A 21245-nucleotide genomic window follows, 5' to 3' on the forward strand; every position below is an offset into this window, starting at 1 on the left:
GTTTTAGCTCGGCAGAGGCTCACTTTAATGAAGAATTCATAAAACGCCTTTCATAAAAGTCATGTCAAAAGAAAACTCCTGTAAACAAACAAGATGTTTTTCAATTGATTTTAAATATCCATGCTAAACTCTTTACTAGAAGTGTTGTATATATATAAAAGGAAAATCAAGCTCTCCAACTTAGTCCAGTCTCTGTGTTTGCTGTAACATCGAAGTCTGTGTACCATAAAAGCCATATTACTCCTGTTGCTATAGTAAATGATAGATTTCCGGAGGATGCTGTGTATGTAAGAGGAGACATTTATATAAACTACAATATGATGCTATAATTGTAGGTGGTATGGGCTCGTTTATCAAAATATTTTGTGGAGTTGTGCTGTCAAACAATGCATCGTGTACTTGGTGTTTCTGTGTACAAAAGTGATAGATTCCATTCAATTATCGTACTCGCCCGCATATATGAATGTAAAACAGCAACAATTATCGCTGATGTTGGATCCATCTCCATTGTGTAATAAGACCACAGAGGGACTCTAATGGGCAGGCAACCAGAGATTCACAAGTACAATTAATGCCGTGGATGTTTGGTCATGTCCAAGTCGCGTCAGAGTGATCAATTTAGACTCCCGATTGACCTTGACAGGATTTTTGACCTTCAGACTTGCTTCTAAAGCCTAATCAATAGCTATTTACTCATCCGTGCTTAAACCTTACATCAACTGACTCGGGTAATTGAAATCAGTACTAGTTCTACGGCAACGTTTCACAGTCGGCTGGTAGATTGTTTACATATGTAGCTCTGGGTCTGTCATTCTGTAATGTTTACCTATGTAGCTCTGGTCTGTCATTCTGTAATGTTTACCTATGTAGCTCTGTGTCTGTCATTCTGTAATGTTTACCTATGTAGCTGTGGGTCTGTCATTCTGTGATGTTTACCTATGTAGCTCTGGGTCTGTCATTCCGTAATGTTTACCTATGTAGCTCTGGGTCTTTCATTCTGTAATGTTTACCTATGTAGCTCTGGGGCTGTCATTCTGTAATGTTTACCTATGTAGCTATGGGTCTGTCATTCTGTAATGTTTCCCTATGTAGCTCTGGGTCTGTCATTCTGTTATGTTTTCCTATGTAGCTCTGGGTCTGTCATTCTGTTATGTTTTCCTATGTAGCTCTGGGTCTGTCATCCTGTAACGTTTACCTATGTAGCTCTGGGTCTGTCATCCTGTAATGATTACATATGTAGCTCTGGGTCTGTCATTCTGTAATGCTTACCTTTGTAGCTCTGGGTCTGTCATTCTGTAATGCTTACCTTTGTAGCTCTGGGTCTGTCATTCTGTAATGCTTACCTTTGTAGCTCTGGGTCTGTCATTCTGTAATGACTACCTATGTAGCTCTGGGTCTGTCATTCTGTTATGTTTTCCTATGTAGCTCTGGGTCTGTCATCCTGTAATGATTACATATGTAGCTCTGGGTCTGTCATTCTGTAATGACTACCTATGTAGCTCTGGGTCTGTCATTCTGTGATGATTACCTATGTAGCTCTGGGTCTGTCATTTTGTAATGTTTACCTATGTAGCTCTGGGTCTTTCATTCTGTAATGTTTACCTATGTAGCTCTGGTCTGTCATTCTGTAATGTTTACCTATGTCGCTCTGGGTCTGTCATTCTGTAATGATTTCCTATGTAGCTCTGGGTCTGTCATTCTGTGATGATTACCTATGTAGCTCTGGGTCTGTCATTCTGTTATGTTTTCCTATGTAGCTCTGGGTCTGTCATTCTGTTATGTTTACCTATGTAGCTCTGGGTCTGTCAGTCTGTAATGTTTACCTATGTAGCTCTGGGTATGTCATTCTGTAATGTTTACCTATGTAGCTATGGGTCTGTCATTCTGTAATGTTTCCCTATGTAGCTCTGGGTCTGTCATTCTGTATTGTTTACCTATGTAGCTCTGGGTCTGTCATTTTGTAATGTTTACCTATGTAGCTCTGGGTCTGCCATTCTGTAATGTTTACCTATGTAGCTCTGTGTCTGTCATTCTTTAATGTTTACCTATGTAGCTCTGGGTCTGCCATTCTGTAATGTTTACCTATGTAGCTCTGGTCTGTCATTCTGTAATGTTTACCTATGTAGCTCTGGGTCTGTCATTCTGTAATGATTTGTTTTTCATTTCTTGTATCTGTAGTAGATACTGCTTTCATTGATGTTTCAAGCCGACACAGAATGTTTAAAATGATGACAAATTAACCATTTATTTACTCAATAAAAACAAATTAGTATGGCCGAACGCGTGTATTCCTTGTGGAATCTGTCTGCACGGTAACACAGACCTTTGCAGAACTCTTTGCACAGACGTTGGATATCCCACTCCCGTATATTATAGAATTGTGCTTTTAACAATGGCATAATAAAAAGCATCTCCTAGCTGGAAATTGCAATTATTTGAAAAACAAAACTAAAAAACAAAGAAACAAAATTTTGATAATTAATTAAATATGTCGAAAACTTGTAATGATGGAATATGTAGTGCTTAATTGGATATTTTTTTAACGATCAGTGGGGACTTATGGAAGGCATCTGCTTGAAAAGCATATAATTATACATAAACAAAATTTTGTCCATTTAAAAGCATTATTTGAGTTTCATGAACTTAAATAATTTATTCCCGAACGTTTGTAAAACTGGAGCCAGGTGAGAGAAATCATACAAATTTGACATCGTTAAAATATACACTTTTCTCTCTCTTGTGTCAAAGTTGTCATTGCAATTAACAGAAGATGATTTTGTTGTTAGTTAAACGTGTAACTTTTCTTTCCCACCTTCCTATTGAATATTGTAACAGATGATTAATTGGCTGTCACTTGGGTCAATGACCATGTGGTAGGAGAAATAAAGTAACACTAAACTGTTTCTCTCCAATTTTTCAGGGAGCGTACCATCCTACTTTTGTCTACACTCATGAAGACCTGGATGAGATAATTGAGTATGGTAGGATGCGTGGGATCCGGATCATGCCCGAGTTTGACACACCAGGTGAGTACAATACAAATAAGGCAAGAGTTTCTAAGATTCTATGAATGTCCAATTCAGGTGATAGGCTTGGAGAAGTTATCCAGATCTGACCTGTACTGTTTGTTCTTTAGACAATTGGACTCAATGTCGTATAAAAGGAGGTTGTTGCTGTTCCCCCCCCCCCCACCCCTGGGGCAGAAAGGTGTGGCCTATTTAGGTGAGGTAAATGTTAAAAACTTTCTCCTTCCTCCTTCTGTATGGATTAAAGCATTTCTACCAGATTCAATCTGGAGCATCCTTGGATCGAGTGGGCTCACTGATGTGTAAAGGAAGGTGTGCCATCTCTATTTGACCTTTGACATTGACCTCAATTACTAAAACATGTAATACATGTTTCGTAAGCACTTTGCACATAGGCACAGGAATTTGGTGTGTCGTGTACTAAAATGAGGTCACATTGACTTCTTTTTGACATTTGACCTGGACCCCAAGTACTAGAATAAAGTGTTACCCAGATTTCTATATCATACCTTGGCTTCTGTTTCATTATGGACTTCAGACTTACTGTAAAGGTACTTAATGGTCAAGCAATATGTCTCGTAATAAAATTGTGAAATCAATATGACTTCAACTTGATGTGGAGGTACATCATTGTCAGGTGGTGTGTCATGGAATGTAATGAGGTTTATAAGGTCATTGAGCAAGTATTTGACCTTGGTCTCAAGTACCAAATATTTTAAATGCAGCATAACATAGCTTTCAGGAAGTTTATAACTTTGGAAATATTCCGTTTGTAGGAAATGTTGAATAAATATGTTAGTTTAGATCTAATATAATGTGTAATCAATCTATCATCACATCAACAATACCATATAGAAACAGATATGTTGGGTGCAGGGGTTTCCGTGAAGCCAGTGCTTCAAGGTAAATCTAGTTTGTTATGTTGTGAGAAAATAGTATCAAACCGTATTACAGGGTAGGAATTCAATGTTTTCTCCTGAATAAAACTTTTGTACAAAATGTTCAGCTAATGAGAACCAGGTGCATGGTAGCACTAGTACTCTGAATGGTCTTCCGCAAAATAAATACCTGGATTGAAATGAAACTGTATGACAGGTATCATTATAGTTATGTAATGTTGTCTGATAATCTATTCACAACTTGCTGTACGCATTTCACCTAATATTCTGGCGCCAGGTGCAGGTAAATGACAAGGGTTGATTTTGTTATTCAGAACACATTGTTCCTCAAACAATAGACCTTAGGTTTGAATTATTTTTCCCATCAGAGCAGAGACACAGAGGTTCCACAACGAGTGGTGGTTGGTTATCGTGTTTATGTAACATGAGTAAGTTATTGAATTAATTTTAATTAGAGTTTGATAAACATGATAATCAACTTACTATCATGAGTTTAGGGATGGTTTTCTCCCAAAATGTTCAGGTATTATATCTAGACAGGTATTATATCTAGACAGGTGTTATATCTAGACAGGTATTATATCTATAGACAGACAGGTATTATATCTAGACAGGTATTATATCCAGAAAACTGTGTGTTTCTCTTGGGAATACGATATTCCTGTTTTCTTTCAGAGAAACAATTGCTATAATCAATGACATCACAATGGAAGATGAGGTTGAAAACCATTGTCACTAAGTGACATCATAAGATTGGCCAATGAAATAAGTTCCAAGTGTTTTTTAAATTCCGAAAATTTCAAATCAGGAAAGGAGAAAATTCAAAAAGATTTTGTCAGTATTCAAGTTATTGTTTCAAAATCCCTGGGGATTTTCTCATTATGTAAAACACGTATTTTAATGAATACTCCATTTACCTTAATATTTTCACCAATACAAAAGCGTAAACGTTCTGAACTGTTTAAGATAACGACACCACTGATGATAAGAGTCACATGAATGTCTGTCTAGATTCTCAGTCCTGGTTGATATGTACAGCTAAGTTTATGCAAACAGTTCTTATTTCTGTTTGTATAGGGTTTATAATGTAAGAGTTGGTCAGTTTTAGTTGGCTGAATCTGTTGTTGCCTTTTAACACTTCCTGTAATGCATATCATTTTGTGGTAACTCTCCAAAGCCATTTTTATCATGGATCACTTTTATGTAAAATTCTTCATATTTTATCAATATTTTTGACTACATTACATTCTATTGAATGAATGAATTATTTATTTCAAGAGTCACAAATCAGTTAAGAAATGCTAAATGACAAAAGGTTCTCTGATATAGTAATTCATACCTTTAGTTTTATCAAACTGGTGCACAACTCAGGAAAATCCCCAGTAAATGGTGTCTATAGGAAAATGGTACTTAGGAGTTAATGATAAATGCTTGAGGCGGAAGTAGTATGGCCAGCTAAAACCCAGTGGACGTTTCACTCGGCCATATGACTGCATTTCCTCGTCATGTGGATAGACAATATTGATACATAAAAAGGGCTTTAAATCTTAAATGAGATACCCGACCCATTATGTGAAGATGTATATATATATACACATATAAGGTCTACTGACATGGAAACCTATCATCATTACACAATCATAAAGAAATTTGTGACAAGATTATAAAAAAATAATAATCCCAAAACTGTCCCTTTAATAGAAGTTCCATACAATATCACTTAGTACTGTATTGCGGTTTAAATTTGCGGGGTCAATAATTTGCAGTTTCGTATTCAGTACATATTCGCGGGGGTTACATTTTGCTGTGCACCCAAATCCCATGTGTCATGCAACGTACTTGAGTGTCATCATTTAAGGGTTAAATCTCAAATTACAAGTAAACCGTTTGAAAACACTGATCCCGATTGTTGTCATCCGCTAGTGACTTCACTCAAAAGAAAATCAAATGTGTATGTACCTTTGTAGGAGTGGTGATAATCTTATTTGAGTTCATTTAAGCTTACATAACAGCGTTGGGTTATAAGTATTTTCAACATGTTGTGATAAGGTCCGTAAAAGTGGTTAACATTTTTGATAATTTCCCTGATGTTTAGCATTCACAGATATTAGTCAAAGCTTGAATATAGGGAAAATTATAACCTCCCGCGATATGTAACCGCTATACAGTAGACAATTTTTGGATGAAGATGGTCCTGTATTCATGTTTAAACTGTGACTATGTACATGTTTTATATTTTTCATTGTATAAAACTAGCTATAACTTCTGAAATATCTGTCAAATTCTGACCAGGGGTCAACTCCACAAAGAGTAATATAAGAGAAATGTCTCAGTCAATCCATGGTAAATCTGAAATGTGTTTTTAAACGAAAAAGTCAAACACCTGCAACACAGGATATATGGAGAATTTTATAAATTGCTAGCGGACAACTGGAGGGAAGTATGGTGCTGGAATTTTCATATCGAGTTACATCATTATTGGATTACAAGCTAGCATATGTCTTCATTAGACTGAGGGACACAGACAAGGCAACAGTCCCGGTCAGTCCTATCTTGATACCATCCAGAAATTATTGCTTTTCTGTATGTTATCAACGTAATGATATACAATTTTTTTCAAATGGAAATATTCGATGTACATCTAAGTGAGGCAGAAGTAAAAAAAAATACAAAAAAAATCGTTAAAAAAGTGTCTATATTTTTCCATGTTTCCTGCATCAGACTTTAAAAGTTGATTTTTTTTTCAATCATTATTTCCCATGAAAGTCATACAATTCTGAAGGAGATAAATAAATAAATGCTTGGCTTCACTTTATTGGAACCTGAATTTACTCAATACTTTTGCATGTAAAAATGTATTTATGTTGAGGGAAAGTAGATAATAAATTGTGTTTTGTGAGAAAATGATTTTCAGAGTCAATGGGATAAATAGCATAGGTATGACTGATAGTAATGATTGACAGATCACCAGTAGTCACAAGAAAGTGCATTGTTCTTTTATAATGGAGACTTGAACCTGTATAACCTGTCCTTGACAGTTTGTTTGTTCAGACATATGTTACACTTATTACTGGTGAATGTCATAGTAATTAAATTAAGGGTCATACAAAAACCCAATGTGGCAAAGTTAGGAAAAATTTCAACATACACAATTGCATGATAGTTTTAGGGGGGACTTCTTTGTATGACAAAGTCAGGGACAAACACAGTGCATGACAATGTTTGAAAGACACAGGGGCATTACAACTTAAGTTCTGACAAGGTAGGGGCAAACTCAATGTTTGAAAGACACAGGGGCATTTCAACTCATGGTCTGACAAGGTAAGGGTAAACTCAATGTTTGAAAGACACAGGGGCATTACAACTCATGGTCTGACAAGGTAAGGGTAAACTCAATGTTTGAAAGACACAGGGGCATTACAACTTAAGGTGTGACAAGGTAGGGGCAAACTCAATGTTTGAAAGACACAGGGGCATTACAACTCATGGTCTGACAAGGTATGGGTAAACTCAATGTTTGAAAGACACGGGGGCATTACAACTCATGGTCTGACAAGGTAGGGGCAAACTCAATCTTTGAAAGACATATGCAGGGGCATTAACTCAAGGTAGGGGCAACCGTATGGAGAAACTGTGCCTGACAGAAACAGGGACAAACTTCATGTTTGATAGAAAATGGGTATTACAGCTAAAAGTCTGACAAAGAAAGTCGATGTCTGACAAAGAGGTTGGGAAAAACTTGATGAAAGAGAGATTTTGATGTCTTACAAAAATAGGGACAATTATGCTCAAGGTCTGCTGACTGCAGGGAAAAACAATGTCTGGCAGGGAAAAACAATGTCTGACAGAGTCAGGAAAACTACATGTCTTTGGAAAGATGGAGAAAACTTGTTATCTGACAAAATAGGAATATTGAATAATAATTCTGAGCTTGGAAAGAGCTAGTTAGGGACAAACTCTGTGTCTAGCAGTGGTAGGGACTAATTGAACCTCTGACTGTAGAAAAATACACATTGTCAGGACGACTAAGGTCAGGACGACTAAGGAAAGTACTTGGAATGTTTGAAAGTAAATTGAGCACTATTTCAGAAACAACATGGATATCTATACTAATTCTACATTGTCTTTCAATGTGGTGTTATAAGTTCCCTAATTCAAAACCATGTTCAGTTTTGTAGTTTTACAAAGAGAAAGAAAAATGACGACATTGATGATGTTGTCTTCAGATCTTGTTAGTGAGCGCCTAGCAACGAACTAAGTATAGCTTATGGTTATGTCTGTCCCTTTACTTCTGGTTGGTAATGAATCATTGTTACAGTTTCTAGAGCTATTTACCGAGGTTGTTCGCACTGCAATGTTTGTGCTATGTTGGGTAGTATTATCTGATTAGTGCCTGTGTTTACAGTAACTATCCTTCTGAAAGCCACCTCAGAACAAAACAACAATTGAACATGTTCAACTTTTTGTTGAAATGTCAGAACCTTTTCTTTTCCACTATGTGTTCAAAAGTCACTTGTCTGTTGACTTGGAGGTATTTCACAGTTGTAGCATTTCATCAAAGATGTGGGATGTAACACTCCTTGTGAAGTTGTGCACATTTGATTTTTTTCTCCTGAATAATGTAACATTACGGGCCGAAGGTAGTCTGGCTGACTGAACCTGCCGTGACCCACGCGTCGTCGCTGGACAGTTTACACAGGCTAATTGTACTTAAATTGGCAATCTAACCGGATCCTTCCTCAATTCTTTTACAAAACCTTTCACCCCAATGACGTACAAGTTAACTTGTTATTCACATAACCCTAGTCCGCCCCGTGTTGTGCATTACGTCCGGTACTTAGCAGATGTCACAAGAGACACAACACAAAGGATCAGGATTTAACCTTTTTACTGAGTAAAGGAACCTAATGTGTCACATTGCCGGCTTATATTGCAATGCTATCATTTCAGAAACGTGACTTCTCAGATCTAAGGATCAGTCGTCTGCCGGTTCATGCACCTAGTAAAAACATTTTTTTCTATTTGTGCAGTATTTTTAGACAAGTTATCATAAAGAACTGTCAGTAGGGCAAATCAACTTTTAAAGTTCTGGTTTTGACCTGGTTAAGTTCACTTTTACAAAAACATGTGTATAATAATGTACAAAAAATGGTATTTTTTAGTTGTAATTCTTCTTGTTTTCAAAAAGAAATAAAAATTTGCGAAAATTCAAGAGCGAATGCATATTCTAACTCAAATCCCATATTCTGATGCTGATTCAGTAAAGTCAGTTGGATTGAAGGTGTGAAGATCTGTTGGATACAGATATTTAAAATGGTGGTCTGTTGTTTAGAGAAGATCTCTTCTTCCCTTGATAACTTGATAATGCACCATTGTCAAATAGTGAATTGATCAAAGTGGTATAGCTTTTAACTATATAGCGGATCCTCAAAATAACAAGTAAGTAGCTAAAATATCTTAAATCTATGTTACATTTACAAACATATTTCATTTTAAAAGAATTGCGTCAACAACAAAACAAAAACGTAAACAGAATTTACTTTCTCAATTTGGACCGAAACTTGAATTTTTAGCACCATATTGGAATTTGATAGTATTACATCACAGCTCCAGTGTCACCAGTGGGCAGGTGTGACCACTTCTCCAGTGTCACCAGTGGGCAGGTGTCACCAAAGCTCCAGTGTCACCACAGCTCCAGTGTCACCAATCGGGCAGGTGTCACCACAGCTTCAGTGTCACCAATCGGGCAGGTGTCACCACAGCCCCAGTGTCACCAATCGGGCAGGTGTCACCTCAGCTCCAGTCTCACCATTGGGGTCGGTGTCACCACAGCTCCAGGGTCCCCAATCGGGCAGGTGTCACCACAGCTCCAGAGTCACCATTGAGCAGGTGTCACCACAGCTCCAGTGTCCCCATTGGGGTCGGTGTCACCACAGCTCCAGGGTCCCCAATCGGGCAGGTGTCACCACAGCTCCAGTGTCGCCAATCGGGCAGGTGTCACCACAGCTCCAGGGTCACCAATCGGGCAGGTGTCACCACAGCGCCAGTGTCACCAATCGAGCAGGTGTCACCACAGCTCCAGTGTCACCGTTGGGCAGGTGCCACAACAGCTCCAGTGTCACCAATCGGGCAGGTCTCACCACAGCTCCAGTCTCACCATTGGGGCCGGTGTCACCACAGCTCCAGTGTCACCAATGGTCAGGTGTCACCACAGCTCCAGTGTCACCATTGAGGAAGGTGTCACCACAGCTCCAGTGTCCCCAATCAGGCAGGTGTCACCACAGCTCCAGTGACACCATTGGGGCCGGTGTCACCACAGCTCCAGTGTCACCAATTGGGCAGGTGTCACCACAGCTCCAGTGTTCCGTGGGCAGGTGTCACCAAAGCTCCAGTGTCACCACAGCTCCAGTGTCACCAATAGGGCAGGTGTCACCACAGCTCCAGTGACACCATTGGGGAAGGTGTCACCACAGCTCCAGTGTCCCCAATTGTGCAGGTGTCACCACAGCTCCAGTGTCACCAGTGGTCGGGTGTCACCACAGCTCCAGTGTCACCAATGGGGCAGGTGTCACCACAGCTCCAGTCTCACCAATGGGGCAGGTGTCACCACAGCTCCAGTCTCACAATTGGGGTCGGTGGCACCACAGCTCCAGTTTCCCCAATCGGGCAGGTGTCACCACAGCTCCAGGGTCACCAATCGGGCAGGTGTCACCACAGCTCCAGTCCCACCATTGGGGTCGGTGTCACCACAGCTCCAGTGTCACCAATGGTCAGGTGTCACCACAGCTCCAGTGTCACCACTTGGGGCGGTGTCACCACAGCTCCAGTGTCCCCAATCAGGCAGGTGTCACCACAGCTCCAGTGTCACCAATCGGGCAGGTGTCACCACAGCTCCAGTCTCACCATTGGGGTCGGTGTCACCACAGCTCCAGTGTCCCCAATCGGGCAGGTGTCACCACAGCTCCAGCGTCACCATTGGGGAAGGTGTCACCACAGCTCCAGGGTCCCCAATCGGGCAGGTGTCACCACAGCTTCAGTGTCGCCAATCGGGCAGGTGTCACCACAGCTCCAGTGTCCCCAATTGGGCAGGTGTCACCACAGCTCCAGTGTTCCCAATCCGGCAGGTGTCACCACAGCTCCAGTGTCACCAATTGGGCAGGTGTCACTACAGCTCCTGTGTCCCCAATCGGGAAGGTGTCACCACAGCTCCAGTGTTCCCAATCCGGCAGGTGTCACCACAGCTCCAGTGTCACCAATCGGGCAGGTGTCACTACAGCTCCGGTGTCCCCAATCGGGAAGGTGTCACCACAGCTCCAGTGTCACCAATTGGGCAGGTGTCACCACAGCCCCAGTGTCACCAATCGGGCAGGTGTCACCACAGCTTCAGTGTCACCAATCGGGCAGGTGTCACGACAGCTCCGGTGTCCCCAATCGGGAAGGGGTCACCACAGCTCCAGTGTCACCAACGGGCAGTTGTTTCATGTTAAATGTTTTTACCTTAAAGTACAAGGGAGTCATGACGCAGAACCATAAATGTACCATAAATAAAACAAAATATGCTTTTGTCTTTTACATCACAGCTCCAGTGTCACCAGTGGGCAGGTGTCACCACAGCTCCAGTGTTCCCAATCCGGCAGGTGTCACCACAGCTCCAGTGTCCCCAATCGGGCAGGTGTCACCACAGCTCCAGTGTCACCAACGGGCAGGTGTTTCATGTTAAATGTTTTTACCTTAAAGTACAAGGGAGTCATGACGCAGGACCATAAATGTACCATAAATAAAACAAAATATGCTTTTGTCTTTGGCCAACGTTAAATGTTTTGTGACAATGAAAGAGTTAAATAATTTCCAATTATAGCAGAAAAGGCAGAAACAGTTAGATTTGTTTCAATTATATTCCAAAGTGAAGATGGTGTTCGTCAGTTTTGAAAAATGTATTATACAGAATTGCCAGTTGTCATTGCATAGAGCCACACTCGAAAGTCTGTTAATTCGATTGAAGATGGAAGTTATTAAAGAACAAGGAACTTCCTGCATTTGTTTGTTATTCTGTTTCCTCAGCTTTTGTTCAAGTGATCAATAAAACCGCTACATGTACGGAGAAGATTTTGCATCATTATGACAACATGAAAGGAAGGGCTGACGGAGCTTCATTTATTGTTCCATCTAAATCAATATACATCGCGCCTCAGTTGTGGGATGGAGCTTTGAATAACCCTCATCAAAATCATACGTCAATCTATTCCTTCGTTTCTAGGAATAAATCTAAATAGAAAAAAATGTGATATTTTCTTTGAATCCAATTTTCACCATGTTGGCTAAAACCCAATTTCTTCAAAAGGGGTTTCAGAAATATTGTAATGCTGCAATTTAAATTTAGACAATCAGCTTGAACAAAGAACTATGCTTTAAAGTGCTACTTGTACTAAATGGCCCAGTAGATTTGGACTAAATTTGGTCTGGAGCATCCTTAGGCCATTAGGAGACTCAATTTTGTATAAACTGTGGATGTGGCCCCCTTGGGGGCAGAGGGGTGGGTCCCAATAGGGGAAATAGAGGTAAAACCTTTAAAATCCTTCTTCTACCATGGAGATTCAGGGATTTCATCCCAATTTGGTCTGGAGCATTGTTGGGTGATCAAGGGGACTCAATGTTGTATAATTGGTGGGTGTGGACCCCCTAGGAGTAGAGTTGCCGGGCCAAATAGGGGAAATAAAGAGTTAAAACCTTTAAAATCCTTCTTCTACTGTACCATTGGAGGGATTTTATGTAATAAGAATAATTTCCCATGGTTGCTTTATTATCCAGGTGAGCGATACAGGCCCTCTGGGCCTCTGGTTTACAGATATAAATGAATTCAGCTTTACAAGGAAAAGTGTGAAGGAAAGAGGTCACTGCTAGATTCAAAGTTGTAACTGTCAAAGTTTTGGGACATCAATCGTTTATGTGATTAATAGGAGAATGAATTCATAATAACAGAAACAACTGTAAAGGCCAAGAAAAAAAATGTGTGTTTCCGATTTCCTTACCAACCCTAGATTTTTGTGCCTTCCCTAAAGTTTTTATTGGCATTTAGTGATGAGCAATGTTAAAAGTCAGAAGTCCTGCTCTATATAAGCGTAGTAATAAAAATTAAAAAAATTGGCTACCTGCCGACCCCCAGTAGAAACAGGAAACACACATATTTCTTTTTTGGCCTTATATGGGTGGAAAAATCTATGTTTTGTAGAATTCTGGTTCTAAAATGCCAAAAGTATGCTGCATCCAGTCTGATTTTGGATTTAAGAGAATTCAGTTGTTTTCACTTTGAATTCTACAGATTTCTATAACCTTATCCCTCACAGGTCACACCTATTCCTGGGGCCTCAGTCGACCTGACCTTCTTACCCAGTGTTACCAGGGAACACATCCAGTCAATGGCTACCTGGGACCCCTCGACCCCAGCAAGAATGAGACATACCGTTTCCTCAAAAATCTCTTCAATGAGGTCCTCCATGTTTTCAAGGATGAGTACATTCATCTGGGAGGGGATGAAGTTCCCATGACCTGTTGGTAAGGAAAAACACCTATGAATCACTTAAATTTTCACGAGATGTTTTTTGTATGTTTATTACCAAAGAAAGTCAAACGTAAGTTCAAATATCTCACAAATATTGAGACGAAGTCAAACAAGAAAGATTTATTGAGATTTATTGGTCTTTTCATACCGGTAATTAACACAATCACCCCTGAAATTTGAGGATGGATTATTCCAACCTTTGAATTGGAAGAGTTCAATTGTGTCTTCAGGGATGAATGAGAAAAAATCCGTACAAATTAGTGGTTTATAGAACAATTATATACATTTAAAATTAGTGGATTTTACATAAGTATGGTCATAATGACCGGAGAGAGATTTACCCAGCATATCCGGAGAGTAACAGAGCTGATATAGTCTTCATTTTCTAGGAAAGCTTTCTTGCAGACGTGAAAGCTTAGAACATGGCGTAATCATAATAAAATTTGTTATCGGAAAAACCAATCAAACATTTGCTTTCTATAAGATTCCTCGTAATCCAAATATGAAAAAAGAAAACTTGTTTACTGCAAGTTTTCAGAAAGCCAATCTGCCTGAGTTTAACAAAAACCTTAGAGTGAAGATATCCCAAAGTGACATATAAGATGGAACTCAAGTCAGTAGTAATGTAGCATGAAATAAAATTTGAAAGAACTTGTATAAATTTCTTTTCAATATCAGGTCATCTAACCCCGAAGTCCTTCAGCTACTCAACAAACTGGACGGTAAACCAGACGAACCAATCAACCTTCAGAATGTCGACCCCTACATGTACAGCTACGACATTCGGAAAGTCCTCGAGTTCTACGAAAAACGGTATACAAATAATGACATACATGTCAGGAACACAAAGAGCATGAATTCTTATTAAATTCGTTCCTCGACACAGACAAGAGTACATTTTGCCAACAATTGATGTCTTGCCTTTTGTTGTTAGGATCCCATTGGTTAAATCTAATACCAAGATTTTGATGTATTTTGTAATGTGACATGATTTAAAAAATATGAAATCTCGGTACACTGCCATGATGAATGATTGTATTGTATATTATTGACATTCCGTCAACTATTCAACATGATTGATATATTGTCTGTCTTGTATGTGATTTGTTTTAAAATAAAAAAACATTTTTTCCTAGACTGACACAAGATCTGAAGGAAATTGGTCGTCGAAGGAAGAACGGAGTGCGATTTGTCATGTGGCAGGAGATTATGAATAACAATGTGCAGGTACATGTGATAAAAAAATTCATCTAAATTTTGTGTCGTTGGTCTTCCTGGTAAACTTGGGAGAGCTTGTGGCATTAACCACTTTTTATTCTTCTTTATCTTTGACTTTGAATTTGTTTCACACTTTTCTTAAAATCTACCTTCTAGATTTTAATTTTAAATCTACCTACTAGATTTTAATGAAGTTTTTATGACTGTTGATGAGCATGTGTAAATATGCATGTAACTTTTTCTCCTATCCAACATCCAAGATGGCTGTCATGGCCTTAGATTGACTGACACATTTAGGAGTTTTATACAGAGTTTTATAGGTCTATAACAAGCTACAAACCTCACCTTAAGTCTATAACAAGCTACAGACCTCACCATAAGTCTATAACAAGCTACAGATCTCACCATAAGTCTATAACAAGCTACAGACCTCACCATATCTCTATAACAAGCCAGACCTCACCATATGGCTATAACTGATGATGATTTGTCTATAACAGTTGCCCAATGACACCATCATCCAGATTTGGCAGGGAGACATGGGAGATGTCCAGCGAGCCATAGACATGGGATATAACACCATATACTCCACCTGTTGGTACCTCGACCTCATCGAGTATGGCGTCAAGTGGCCCAAGTACTACAATTGTGACCCAGCTGACACAAGCATGGGTAAGTTTATATCGTTAACTGATTACTAAACTAAACAATAAGATATTCATTAAATGATTCATAATTTTGTAAAAAAACAACAACTGCAAGGACTCGTTTGAAAAATTTAGGTTTGAGAATCTCATTGGACATTGTCTTTTGCCTGGAATATGAAAATCTTCCAGAAAAACAGTATCTTAATTCATCCAGCATGTTTGGGGGAAAGGAAAGAACTTTTAGTTCACAGTGGTGCCTGTAAAAATAGTTAAATTTGCCCCCCTCCCTCCCGGCAGAATTAAGTAACATTCTTCAATGCACTGTAATTGTGGATGTTGAACATTGCATTATCTTGGCACTATCTTTTTCAGTTTCTCCCAATGGGGGTCATGACCCCCATTGGGAAATTCTGTGGGGGGTGATAACGCGAGAACGAAAATTTGTGTGGAAATTTAATAATTTCGCGGGGTCTCGGCTTTACGGCGTATTATGTTTTGTCTTCTGGCAAGATCAATGACTTTTTTTGAAAATAACAAAACATTTTATCACACCTTCATTGTTTTATTACATATTCTTAATCAATATACATGTTCTTCTTTTCCTAGGTGCATTCTGAAAGCATGAACCATGTTGATTTAGTTTTGCACATAACAAAGCACATATTGTATCATTTCTTAATTCAGATCTCCCTTCTGTCTGGATCTTCTTCAACATGGAAAATGTTCTCTCAGAGTCAGCATTACTCACTGAAAGTACCAAACATGCCTTCATTAGCCTACACAACACACCAAACCTAAGATCATTCTCAAAGGGTTCTTTAACTGCATGCCTTTTGATATCGTACGTAGCACCCTAAGCTACCGAAAAATGATTGGTACACAGTTTACAATAGGCATGATCGGGTCCAATATTACTCTTCTGAAGCCACTCATAATCTTATTCCCACGAAGCATTGTACTTACAGGCATACTTTTTCTTTTTTGACGATGAACACTAAAATAACGAACGTTTTCTCGGGTTAGAAGCCATTTGTGAAAGTGAAATGACAAGCGCTACGATCGGGATTATATGCATTGTAGTAACAGTGAACAGTACTCACCTTTTGAATTTGCCAGGCTGGTTCCGAAACAGGGACGCCATTGTGAAAACAAATCACTTAGTATACGGACTTTACCTATAACTGAAAGCTAAACTTCCGAGAGACACGAACGGAACATTTCCGGAGGTACAGAGATCCTAATAAAAGACGCGGATGCGGGTGATTGCGGGTCATATTTACGGAAAGCGGGAGATACGTATGACCTGCGCGGGTCATAAGATCGTCGCGGGTGATAGGTTCATTTTGCGGGTGTGACCCGCAGAATGCGGGTCATTTAGCAAGTATGTCTTGTGTACCTTTAAATGTTCATCAATTCTTCTGTACCTTTCAAATGTGTCATCAGTTCTTGTGTACCTTTCAAATGTGTCATCAATTCTTTATACCTTTCAAATTTGTTATTAATTCTTGTTTACGTTTCAAATATGCCATCAATTCTTACCTATCTCTCAAATGTATCAACGTTCAGTTTGTAGCCGAGGTCACTTAATCTGCCAAGTGAGTCCTCTAAGGGTTGAACCAAACAATAAATCAGGAAATCCATGGCCAGTGCTATTCATATTGAGCTGAAGGGAAGTTCCCTCTAGCCTAGTATTTAACAGATGACTAGACTTATCATGGTGACAAATTAAACCGGTCTAGTTACCATTTATGAAAATATCTTCCAATTTTTTTAGTGTGAACCTCTTTTTGAAAGAAAAATATGTTGAAATAAGGTAGCATATACTGTAGATTTCACTTTATATCACTTTTCATTTGTCGGAGAAAAACATGAGTGTATACTTAAATGTCAGTCCAACAAATAAAAAAATTAGATCCCTAAGCATTATACACCACTATGTCTAATACATTTTGTTGTGTTATGTCTTCTGGTTGGGTTGATGAATTGTCAGAATACTTGAAAAACACATTTCTTACTTAATCTGAAGGAATATTGATTTATGGGTTGACATTTTTATACACCATTATGTTTCCTTGTTGATGGATTTTATCTCATTCTTGAAGACATTTAAGTTATAAGGTCTTTAGCCTGTGCCATATGTTAACCTCAGGTGTCACACAGAAGGATAGAGATTTCCAGGTTATTTATTTGTCATAATAAGATAAGTGTAAAATAATTGTCAATAGGATTTAAGAGGAAGTCGGTGAATTCCTGATGAACTATATGTGTGTACTATAAGTATTCATAATAATGAAGTAAAACATCTTTGTTGGGTTGAAACAGGAGGTAAACTATGGTGATTTATCCATGTTTCTTTTGCACTGGTGATCTTGTGTCTGTATGTGGTATACCTCAGGGCTAAATGATAAATGATGTTAGCCATTTCTTCCTGTTAATGAGGAAATGCTACATGCTAATACATTTTACTGAAACCATGAGTGCATGTCATCAGAGTGAGACTATGACTCATCATTTACATACATACAAAATTTATAAAGCTTTTAACAAATGTCAAGAAATTTAAATCAATTTTTAAAATTAATTTAATAAAAAAATATTTATGCAAGTTCAATTTTTAGCTCACCCCGTCCGTCAACTTTTCCTTTAAAACGTTACTAGTCCTGAACGGCCCAGTAGATTTTGACTAAATTTTGTCTGGAGCATTCTTAGGCCAAGGGGACTCAATTTTGTATAAACGGTGGGTGTGGCCCGCCTGGGGGCAGAGAGGTGGGCCCAATAGGGGAAATAGAGGTAAAACCTTCAAAATCCTTCTTCTACCGTAGGGATTAAGGGATTTATCCTAATTTAGTCTTGAGCATCCTTGGGTCAAGGGGACTCAATTTTGTATAAATGGTGGGTCTGGCCTGCCTGGGGGCAGAGGGGCGGGGCCCAATACGGGAAATATAGCAAATTCTTTAAAATCCTTCTTCTTCTGTAGGAATGAATGGATTTGTTCCATATTTGGTCTAAAGCAACCTTGGGTGAAAGGGAACCAATTTTGTATAAACCGTGGGTCTGGCCCACTAGGGGCCTGAGGGGCGGGGCCCAATAGGGGGAAATATAGCAAATTCTTTAATATCCTTCTTCTTCTGTAGGAATGATAGGATTTGTTCCATATTTGGTCTAAAGCAACCTTGGGTGAAAGGGAACCAATTTTGTATAAACCGTGGGTCTGGCCCACTAGGGGCCTGAGGGGCGGGGCCCAATAGGGGGAAATATAGCAAATTCTTTAATATCCTTCTTCTTCTGTAGGAATGATAGGATTTGTTCCATATTTGGTCTAAAGCAACCTTGGGTGAAAGGGAACCAATTTTGTATAAACCGTGGGTCTGGCCCACTAGGGGCCTGAGGGGCGGGGCCCAATAGGGGGAAATATAGCAAATTCTTTAATATCCTTCTTCTTCTGTAGGAATGATAGGATTTGTTCCATATTTGGTCTAAAGCATCCTTGGGTAAAGGGGAACCAATTTTGTATAAACTGTGGGTCTGGCCCCCCAAAAGGGGCCTGAGGGGTGGGGCCCAATAGGGGAACATAGCAAATTATTCTTTAAAATCCTTCTTCTTCTGTAGGAATGATAGGATTTGTTCCATATTTGGTCTAAAGCATCCTTGGGTAAAGGGGAACCAATTTTGTATAAACTGTGGGTCTGGCCCCCCAAAAGGGGCCTGAGGGGTGGGGCCCAATAGGGGAACATAGCAAATTATTCTTTAAAATCCTTCTTCTTCTGTAGGAATGATAGGATTTGTTCCATATTTGGTCTAAAGCATCCTTGGGTAAAGGGGAACCAATTTTGTATAAACTGTGGGTCTGGCCCCCCAAAAGGGGCCTGAGGGGTGGGGCCCAATAGGGGAACATAGCAAATTATTCTTTAAAATCCTTCTTCTTCTGTAGGAATGAAAAGATTTGGTCCATATTTGGTGTGGAGCATCCTTGGTTAAAAGGGGAACTAATTTTGTATAAACAGTGGGTGTGGCCCCCTTGGGACCTGAGGGGCGGGGCCCAATAGGGGAAATAGAATTAAAACCTTTGTAATCCTTCTTCATAGGGATTAAGGGATTTTCTCCTAATTTAGTCTGGAGCATCCTTGGGCATAAGGGACTCACTTTCGTATTGACAGCAAGGTTGGCCCCCCTGGGGGCAGAAGGGAGGGGCCCAATAGGGAAAACACAGCAAACTTTTCAAATACCTTCTTCTTCTGTACGAATGACAGGATTTTGTCCAAATTTGGTATGAAGCATCCTTGGGTTAAGGGGAACCAATTTTGTATAAACAGTGTGTCTAACCCCACTGGAGGCAGAGAGGCAGGGGCCAATAGGGGAAATAGAGGTAAAACCTTTAAAATCCTTCTTCTACCATTGGGATTATGGGATTTTATCCTTATTTACCGTCTGGAGCATCCTTTGGCCAAGGGGACTCAATTTTGTATAATTGGTGGGTATGACCTCCCTAGGGGCATAAGGGTGGGCTCTGTTTGAAGATTGTTCTTGCTATATCTCAAGTACTGAATGGATCTTCCTGAAATTCATATGTACTTACAGCACCTACCATGGAGTGTTATAGGTTTACTTCATACCAGTTATTTTAAACATATTCAGGTGAGCAATACAGGCCCTTTGGGCCTCTTGTTCATGATTTCTTTTTTCAATTTCATTAAATTTAATTACACAATTCAATCTTAATTGAATTATAAAAAAGCTTATTCAATGATACTATTTAGTTTGTTGAAATGTTGGGTTAGCCATATTTTATTAGGAATTGGTGTGTGTATAATTGCAGGATACCAGATTGATGAGAAGAAAGTTCTGGGCGGTGAGGCGTGCATGTGGGCAGAATATGTGGATAACGAAAACGTGATGACAACATTGTGGTAAGTTTACACGAGTTTTGCTTGGGTTTCCTAAAATGGATTAAGGAAAATTGGAATCAAAGGACGTTTTAACAATGGTCAGAAAATGTGAAACAAATTGACATTTTACATAGGCACTGGCAAGAAAAATGTGAAACAGATGTTAATAATTTTTACATTACTCAGAAAAATATGAAGCAAAAGGACTCCATATATATGTCAGAAAAAATGTGAAACAAAAGATTTGGTGACAGTTTTTGAAACAGGTAAGATTGCATTTCAGACGAAAATGCTGTTCATCCATTGGTGAAAAATGGTCAGGTACTGAACCACTTAAAAGCTATCAATGGATCAGTAAGGACATCTCATTATGATGTCTCAATTGACTAAAACAATTTTGCTGTCTAATAATTTTCTGGTTAAGCAATATCATACTTTGACATGAGATTGATAAAAACATAAAGTTCAATTTACAATGAAGAAATTTCAAGAGTTGTTGATGTGGTGAAATGTTCATGTAGTTTGTCACAACAAGGTGAATAGTGTTAGTGATAACAATAGAACTAACGATAAACTATGTAACTAACGATAAGCTATGTAACTAACGATAAACTATGTAACTAATGATAAACTATGTAACTAATGATAACTATGTAACAAATTATAAACTAAGTAACTAACGATAATCTATTTAACTAACGATAAACTATGTAACTAACGATAAACAATGTAACAAATGATATACAATGTAACTAAAGATAAACTATGTAACTAACAATAAACAATGTAACAAATTATAAACTATGTAACTAACGATAAACTATGTAACAAATGATATACAATGTAGCTAAAGATAAACTACGTAACTAATGATAAACTATGTAACTAATGATAAACTAAGTAACTAATCATAAATTGCTAATGATAAACTATGTAACTAATGATAAACAGCTAATGATAAACTATGTAACTAATGATAAACTATGTAACTAACAATAACCTATGTAACT

The 21245-nt window shown here is 38.8% G+C and overlaps 1 protein-coding gene across 3 annotated transcripts in view; it reads left to right on the forward strand.

The window, feature by feature from the left end:
• Positions 1–21245, forward strand: part of LOC110447083 — a 134518-nt gene that overhangs the window by 106785 nt on the left and 6488 nt on the right. For all 3 annotated transcript variants that reach the window (XM_021492530.1, XM_021492538.1, XM_021492544.1), the window contains 6 exons: positions 2921–3026; positions 13270–13477; positions 14163–14297; positions 14621–14711; positions 15203–15374; positions 20166–20256. In XM_021492530.1, the coding sequence (XP_021348205.1) occupies positions 2921–3026; positions 13270–13477; positions 14163–14297; positions 14621–14711; positions 15203–15374; positions 20166–20256 (803 nt within the window). The remainder of the gene's footprint in view (positions 1–2920; positions 3027–13269; positions 13478–14162; positions 14298–14620; positions 14712–15202; positions 15375–20165; positions 20257–21245) is intronic.

This window comes from Mizuhopecten yessoensis, unplaced genomic scaffold (assembly GCF_002113885.1).
Source record: "Mizuhopecten yessoensis strain PY_sf001 unplaced genomic scaffold, ASM211388v2 scaffold371, whole genome shotgun sequence".
Classification (NCBI taxonomy): Eukaryota; Metazoa; Mollusca; class Bivalvia; order Pectinida; family Pectinidae; genus Mizuhopecten; species Mizuhopecten yessoensis.